At 38.1% G+C, this 9,094-nt stretch overlaps 1 protein-coding gene across 1 annotated transcript; it reads right to left on the bottom strand.

Annotated features, from left to right (window-relative positions):
- Positions 1-729: 729 nt before the first annotated feature.
- EIF1AX (eukaryotic translation initiation factor 1A, X-linked) lies at positions 730-9,091 on the bottom strand (the record flags this gene model as incomplete). Its single annotated transcript, XM_008629299.2, has 7 exons — positions 730-2,084; positions 3,712-3,803; positions 3,911-3,992; positions 5,201-5,251; positions 6,614-6,717; positions 8,350-8,433; positions 8,935-9,091. Coding segments are annotated over 7 exons (576 nt in total), but the record flags the coding sequence as incomplete, so codon positions are not given.
- Between the last annotated feature and the right edge of the window lie 3 nt (positions 9,092-9,094).

Raw genomic sequence — 9,094 nt, 5'->3', positions numbered from 1 at the left:
AAGACTGGAAGGAACCTCAGGGCAAACCACAACCGATTCTGACAGGAACAGTTTCATCTTTGACCCACAGCTGAAGTCTGTGTTGTACTAGAGAACTGTAGACTCCCTACAGCAGCAGTGTGTATCTGTGTTTCCCCTTACCACTGACCATGCATTTACATTTCACATACGAAGATCAGTTTTGGCAAGCACAGTTCCCATACTATCTGAATCTTCAGTATACATTCCCTGCAATTTAACCACTAACCTTCCTGCTAATACAACTGAAAGGACAAGACACCTTCTGCACTTAGATCTCAAGAACTTCAAGAGCTTTTAACCATTTTCAGAGCTGCTTATAGCCTTCTGAATACAACAAGGAAACCAATGAGCTTGGGAGTGGTTTATAAGCCTTATTCTGAAACATTACACCATTTATGTTCCTTCACAATTGAACCTCACAGGCATACAAAGACAGTAAATTGATATATTTAAGATCAGTCAAGTATGAATGCGTACTGGTAGTATCTTTCCCTCAATATTTAGCAAGTTTTTACAACAAATAGTTAAAATCCATGAAATATTTGGCAAAATTACTTAATACTAAGACAACGTTATTCCTAGAGCAGGGTACCTGATCCATGTAAGGAAAAGAGACGCTGAAATGAAAGTAAAAAGTAAAATAAAATAAATTTTTACAAAAGCTCTGGATGTTCAAATTTTCCTTAAAAAACAAAGCAAGGAAGCCACTCCATATTTAAAGCCATTTTGTTTTTATCTATTGGGGTAGTCACTTTACATCATACCAAAAAGACTGTATAAGGAATACAAGTGTCAAGAATCAGATCTTTATGGCACAAAAGGAATTTTTCCATTAACCTGCTTTCAGAGTTGTTAAATACATTATTAAGACAAAGACACTAAGGCTACCACAAAATAATATTTGCATGATGACGTTAGTCTTTATTCACTTTCTCAACTGACTCCTCCTGTCTGAAGGTGGAGAAGAATCTTTCCAGTAGTTTGTTTCATTGATTTATTCTGAGTGAAAAGATTCTTTCTACTTTTGACACAAATTTATTTTCTTATTTATATTGTTACTCAAAGTTCACATCAGCTTTTATGTTGCACCTTACAATGTATGGAACTTCAGATTAAAATAAAACTCTAGTCTTAACATAACCTTTTATATAATGTAAAAATATTCTACATGTTTAACATATCAAGAATGTTAAGCATTTACTTTGGGGAAAACCTATTCTATGCATTTTTCAGTACAAACCCAACTGGGAATGTTTTGCATTCGTGTATCCCTGTTCAGTCGGGTGCCACCCAGTGTTCATCGTCTGCAGCTGCAGCTCGGCCACTGCACCAACCGCAGTTTCCAAAAAAAATCGCCAATTTGAGATGCTGCTCACTTTTCATCTTTACTCCTCTCCCACCCCTCCCTCCACTATGGGAAATTTATATCTTTGAAATAATGAGTGTTTTTAGTTATCAAAATCAGTATAAAAATAGCAGCATGCTACTAGATGCGAAAAGCAGATTCATCATGCATTGTGAGTTTAAATGCAGATTTCTGCCTTCCTCTTACATTATCAAAATCTTTTTTAAAGTTAACATCAAGGCAAGGGGTATAAGGACAGACACTGCATAGTATGATTCGATACTAATCTGAACTGGGTTATTTTCCTTTAATCAAAATCCATGATAATTACAGGGTAAACGATTTTTATTTCAAAATACAAGTTTAACTGGAATTGTAGTGATGACAGCAGAATAGGGAAAAATGCAGTCTTTTACAGCCCATGTCACTGTATCTCACATTCAGAGGTAAAAGCTCTAATTGGTGTAGAGACAAAATATTTGTGGCATGTCATTGAACCTTTGTGATAATCCAGCATTATCCATTTCTAAAGAAATATAAATACTTTAAAACAAACATTGAAAATAAATCCTTTTGATGTAACAAACTACACTCTTTACCGAGAATTTTCAGTCTTCTTAAAAGTAAGGGACTTCACCCAAAAAATAATCGAAGTATCAATGTAGAACAATCCTTGGAGGAAAAAAGTCGGAATGTAAACCTCTGTTCCAAATTAGATCTGAAAAGCAAAAACACCATACCATGTAATTCATCCAGGTGTATTTTTTATCATTTTATTATTTTTTTAAGTTACTTTTACAGTTCAACAGGAGACTTCCTGATCTTAGCACAGTCCAGGTTTTGCCTCAGATCATATCCTGTTTTCTTAACATGTGAACAATTACTCCCTGCTTTTGTCCCCACCAGCCCTGTGACAATACTATGGTCATGCAGGTGAGCAATTCTGCAGAACCGCGGCATCTGCAATACAATTATACATCAACAGAACAGGAATAAATTCACCCATGATTCTCAAAAATGAAAATAAAACCAAGTTTGAGAGTCACTTCCCTAAGTAGTGACTTTCTAATCATTCTTCTGATATAAAGGAAAAAAGGAAAGGCTCCACCAAGTTCTTCCTGTTAACAATGACCTTGGAAGCTGCACTTCATTCCAGATATATGATGGTGATCCTCAGAAAGGTTACTCACATCTTTTCTTTATGTCTTTTACTTTTTTAAAGCATAATATTAATATTTCATTGAAGAGCTGACAAAAGCTTAAAAACAATCACAGATGCTCACTTAACCCCACACACAGATCCATTAGTTTGCAAATTTGTCCTACAGCTACTTATCTCTTTGATGTCTCACAATAGCCTCATTATTAAAAGCATGCAGTACTAGTTTTTCTAGCTTCAATGAGCTAAATCTTCAGTAAGCTCAACCACTGACAGGCCCAAAGTGCAATTTTCAAAAGTCTGAAGAAAAATTCCTCAACATTTTGATATTTTTAAAATACTTGATCTAATGAATCATATATTGAGAACCTCAAAAAACCCAGAATAATGTAAGCATTTAAAAAGAATTAGTCATATAATCAACTCAGAGAGAGAGGACTAAAAAGATGAAGAATTAAAACATAATAGTATACTTAGAACAGTCTATCCAATTAAGTTAACTCACTGGCTCAGTGAGTTACTACTTATCCTCTCAGCCAGCTGACCCTGCACATCTCTCAGCTGTAAATTAAAGTGCATCAACCTAGAAAACATTGCACAGCAGATTCTACTTCTGCAATTTATTATAAAATCTGAGTTGTAACAATTCTACTACTATAATTTCAGAGTGTGCACAACCAATTACTACAGTTTAGTGGTAAACCACACAAGTGACTGTGACACTCAAGATTATGGTTAACTTTAAAAAACTACTAAGATGCAGCTTCTTGTAGTTTCTATGTAAACAGAGACTTAAAGCCTTTGTTTTCTAAAAAACAAATTCCTCAATTATTTCTGCAGTTCTGATTAGACAGTGAGGCTGTTAACCCTACAGAGGAATTGGGGGGGGAGGTGTCAAGTGACTGATTTTCTTTTTTTTTGAGCACCTTCAGACTGCTCTCCATGTGTGTTTCAGCAGCATGACACCAAGTGTACCATGTGCTTAGAGGTCAGCTCGGGAATGACTGTAGGACAGGAGAGAGGACAGAAAGCTGGCACATGCATGCACCACACCACTTTCTGAGGCAGTCCCTGAGGAGAAAGCTATCCTGAACACCCACGTGTTCCTTGCTGCAGAACTAACAACAGCTTAGTGCCAAAGAGGACAGCTTCAAGCATATGATAAAAATACACATTTACTACTTACATCATCAATATCTTCATCATCATCTCCAATATCATCAAACTGGATTTCATCGTCATCTCCAGGACCAAATGTGTCTGTTTCATTGATTTTAGCTATGAAGGAATTTAGAGAAGTTAAGGAGTGCACTCACACTGTGCCAAGACAGACTGAGTATTCTTGTCCAGTATGAACTTCCAATTTGAAGTGAAAAGATTCTTACCATGTTCTGGAAGCTCCCCATATGCTTTCAGGCTTCTGGCTTCATCTGCATTGTATTTTAGAATAACATCAGCCTTGTTATCCTAAATAATAATTTATTAGAACGTGTTAGTCATCTCTGACTAATGCCTTTAGTCTGACTAATAGAAAAATAAAACTATTAACCTCTGCAGACTGTACTATTTACAACTGTATTATTTACAGAGGATTAACACCTACAGTATTTATAGAAGAACTTCTTGTTCTTCCATCCCCTCCAGTTCCTTTAAATGTGAAGTAAACACATTGGAATATTTTCATTTTTTCTGGGTGATAATTTAATTATCTCCAATTACAAGTAATTGACAGATTCATAGAATGGTTTGGATTGGAAGGGACCTTAAAGATCATCAACTTCCAACTCCCCTGCCATGGGCAGGGACACCTTCCACTAGACCGGGGTGCTCAATGCCCCATCCAACCTGGTGTCGAACACTGTGAGGGATGGGGCATCCACAACTTCCCTGGGAAACAAGACAAAGACAATTTGAGACAAATGAGAAATGTAGAGAACTCAACAACTTCACAAGTTCAGTTTCATGCCTTTGAAATTAACCTTTCTTCAGACCATACACATAGTGAGGTGTTTGGTGGTCAGTCAGGAAGTGTCAAAACCAAAAAATTCCTAGTTTTAAGTACTTTAATATATACAGCAAATGACAATATCTTAAATGTTTTACAACCCTAATGCACATTTCAGAAGCAGTATCTGTCTTCAACAACTGATGACACAACACTAACATTCATGAAAGGCATTCACCTAATGAAAACGTGACAACTGTTTCCCATTACCGTTTATATTACACAAAGTTACGCTACTCCATTTTTAGAAATTTAAGTACAAACTAATTACTGATTAAGGTACAAGCCGAAACATCAAGGATCCAAAATTCTATTACCAAAAATTCTAATTATCACAATAAAATGTTTGGTACTTGACTCAATCTCTCTTTATACCACAGGATCCAAGCACCAAACAGCTACATCTGGAAAAAAAGGTCAAGCTTGATGACAATAAGCACCTTCACTCACAAAGTCTCAGGATGCAATTTAGAAGAACAAGTTGAACCAGAATTTGTCTACTCATTACAATCTTCCTGTAATACAAGGAAACTAAAAATCATGATTTAGCATAACTAAATACAAATGAAAAGTTAGACAGGAATTTCCTCACAATACCTGCTGCAATTTAACAGTAAATAAAGCTACTTGTAAGATCTCTTTATAATGGCATATTACACTGAATTTTTACCTGGTAGTCTCTTAAGCCAATCAATATAATATCAGATGTATTTATCCAGACCTGAAGGAGAAAACATATGTTACAGAAATTCAATTTCTGTTGTATAACACCAAGAACCAAACAGCACATTTAATTTAGATTTATGGAGAGACATGAAACATTTCACTACAGCCACCACCTTCATTTTCTAACCAGTAAGCTGGAAATATCCAATTTGATATTTTAACAGCAAATCCAAGGTCATAAATACTCAAGAGTTACATCATTTTTACATGTTATGGAGCTATTACAGGATAAATCAAAGTTCTTTGAAGAGCTTCTAGCCAACAGGGCGGTTATTAAGCCTTAACTTCTGAGAAAACAGAAATAATGCATCAAGGCACCACTCGTGAACTCTGTGAACTGAGCTCCTCAAGGGCAAAAATTAAAGAAAAACCTGATGAAGGGGATGATGGACAAGAACAGTGAAGAGCACAAGAAAATGAACAGAGTTGTTTCTAGAAACTGTTAACCAGAAATCTGCAAAACAGAATATGCTTTTAAATGCACAGAGTGGTTCTATCCCACATCTGCTTGGTTTTTTTGGAGACTGAACTCATTTCAGCTGGAATTTCCTTTCTTTTAGACATGAGGAATAGGTAAGTGGTGCTTTTTGTAGCAAGAAATTAATTCTGCAGCACTTAGTGTTTATTTAAGCACATTCTCCACTACCTTCAACAGTTTCTTGCAGGCAGCTATAGCACTGGTTACACTGATCCCACAACACGTGCATTCACTGTTCTCCAAAAAATGGAACAATCCAGAACGAAGACAGTGAATGTCTGTTTTCATTGGCAACAGACTGTCTGAGGGACCTCCTCCTTACCATACACCAGCAGAGGACAGGAAGATGTAACACCTGACAAGGCCCAGAGGGGATACCATCTGAAGATAGCAAAGTTAAGAATGCAGACACATACACCTGACATCCCTGAAGGTACAAATTTTTGCAGATTAGCTTTCAACAGAAATATTTTGGGAACTGATGAAGCGGACAACGAAAGGATGGCATTGGAGGTGTATTTTCTAAATAGTCACCAAGTTCCCCATCTGCAATTAGGAAGATTTTTATTATTTTATATACGTATAATTTGCTAGAATTTGAAAAGCTAGTATTCTGTAAGCAGCCAAAAAACCTCCCCCTGAAATATACACATTGAAAGGCAGCCCTTCAACTGTGAGCTTCACCCAAAAGCCAAAGACTGCCTATTCTTGTACCAGCAATGGAAATAGAAGGACAGACTAGTTTACGATGAAAAAAAGAACTTAAGATACTAAGTGCAGTAGAAATATTCATTTTTGTAACAAGCTACATATGTAAATTTTTACAATTACATATCATGCATAATGTCACTGTTTCCTATTGCAATGCTTCAGAATTACCTTTTTTCTTAGCTTCCCTCTAATATGACATAACCTCTTCACACCATCAAAACATAATGCCTCCAGTCTTCCATTGCCTAACATCTTGATCACCTGGGCATATTCTGAAAGAGATGGTAACATACAAAAACACAGAATCATTTAGGTTGGAAAAGATCTTTAGGATCAACAAGTCCAACCGTTAACCCAGCGTGGTTAAGTCCACCACTAAGCCGTGTCCCAAAGTGCCACAGAGCAAAACATTTGAACAAATCCAGCTTCAAGACACAACCAATTAACTTTTCCACTGTAACCCAAATTTGCTGTAACATTTTATCAAAAGTGAACTGCTGAGAGGAGCTTCGAGCACCCACACAGGCTGCTCAATGTATCACAGTTTTGTATCACTGTTGACGTTAACATTTTCAAATACTGCTCCTTCTTGGCTGCATACACCCTTTTGTTCCCTCTGAAATGCTTGCTACAGAAAATCTCAGAGCTATTAAGTCACACTCAGAGTCTGAAAGTTTATGACAGCATCACAGCACTTGTCCTAAAGGAGAGCATCTCAATGTCACTGAGGGAGGAGAAAGCTGCATGCCCTGTTTAACCACCCACTGAGACTCTGAATCCCTCCTGCAGAGGTTCTGTGGAAATCACCCCACTGTCCTTGAAAGCACATAACCTGGTGTTACAGACACTGTCTGAAAGGCAACTAGCAGACTTCAGCTGAAGTCTATGAAGCACCTCTCCAACACCTGCCCTCAATATATTCACTCTTCATCTTCTCCCTCACCAAGCTGCAGAAATCACATACTGGAGAACTTCACGTAAGTTAGATACTCCAATGAACATGAGACTGTTCATAACTGAGAATAATGTTTCATTAAGTAGATTTTGCTTGGGACATGTAAAGGATCTGAAGGATCTGAAGTTTCAGGTGTGCATAAAAATAAACCCCCTTTTCTGCTTACAACCAACACAGAATACCAGAAGTTAGTTCAGTGGAACTTCTACAGGAATTTAAATCAGTACCTCTCCCATATTTCTAACAAACCAACTGATTAATTGGTTACTAGGAAAGCACTCGCATTATGTGAGCAACCACCAGAGTGTGACACACAAGACAGGGCGAGCTGAAAGGGAGGTGAGCTCAGTGTCACCAAGGGCAGGGCAGATGGGAATCCCAGTCATCATCCCCTGGCTGAACTCTCTTGTGCCTTACTTCACCTGACAACATCCCACCTACTGCTCCTGTTTTATAACTGTTAAAGACTTCCAGCCCAGGAGCCAACTGAACCAAACTATCACAGGACAGAACAGTGAGATGAGCTGCTCTGCCATGTCAGTGACTTTGGGGAGTTCAGCGAAGGATCCAAGAAAGTTAGAGGCAGTGTAAAACAGAACAGTGTAAAACAGATGCACAGACTGTGCATCCCAGGGAGAATTACTGGCAAGACTGAACCACAGCCGCTAAGCCAGCTGCTCACAGACCCTCACACGAAGCTATCAAGGGGTTTCTAGGGAATGTTTAAGTGTTGGTTTACACAGAACATTGCAGTAAGGTCAAGGAGAGAAAAACTTCATTCTTAAGTGGTGAAGCTATTGAAAATTTCCCTTTTCCTACTGTCTTTCTCTTACACTCAGTATGTCATTTGGCATTCAAATACAACCCCAATAAGAATACCTCTCTCTATTGTCACTTACAGTATGCGACTGAAAACAATGACATTGCCAGACTACAGTTAAAAACTCACCTTGCCCATCTTCTTTGAACACCAGTTCTCTTTTCTCTGATTCATTCTCATTCTTACCTCGTCGCCTGTTTTTACCTCCTTTGCCTAAATTCAAAGTGAGAATAGTAAAAAGCACGTGTTACTGTCTCTAGACACAGTGAGTGAAAAAAATCAGACTTATGGAGATTTTTATGCTTGTACTCTATTACGGCTATTTTAAGTATCCCACCCAAATCTAGATTTTTGGCTTACTTTTAAGTCTAAATTTTTAGCCGAGTAGTATCAAAGTATTAAACATTTGAGTCTCCACTGTTTAAGATGTCCTGGTTGCTCTGGAGTGACAGCAGCCTTCAAAAAGGATTTTCACAAGATGGCCATTTTCAGTTTCTGTGATCCCTGTTACCAAGTATCTCATAAATAATGGTGGGATAGCCTGATGCACATAATCATCAAGAGCAGATGAATAACTTCAGTTACTGTGGTGCCGAAATCCCTGAAATACTCAAGGGGAAGCTTACGCTCCAAATGAAGCTGCCCTTTTTAAAATGCACACACGTGGCAACAGGATAAGATGCTTTTCACGAAGAGCATAAGAGCAGCTCATACCTGCCCCGCTGTTAAAATCTGCTGCTCCCTTACCCTCACGGTTTTTGCGTCTCTTTTCCCGGGTGAGAAAGAAGGGAAGCAGCAGCAGCAGCACTGCCCAGCGAGGGCACGGAGGGGCCCGGCCGCCTCCTCGGCAGGGCCGCTCCTGACAAGCGAGCCC

This window comes from Corvus brachyrhynchos, unplaced genomic scaffold, assembly GCF_000691975.1.
Source record: "Corvus brachyrhynchos isolate BGI_N302 unplaced genomic scaffold, ASM69197v1 scaffold11, whole genome shotgun sequence".
Classification (NCBI taxonomy): domain Eukaryota; kingdom Metazoa; phylum Chordata; class Aves; order Passeriformes; family Corvidae; genus Corvus; species Corvus brachyrhynchos.
Note: the sequence above shows the minus strand (reverse complement) of the source record. Positions and strands in the feature narration are given on the sequence as shown.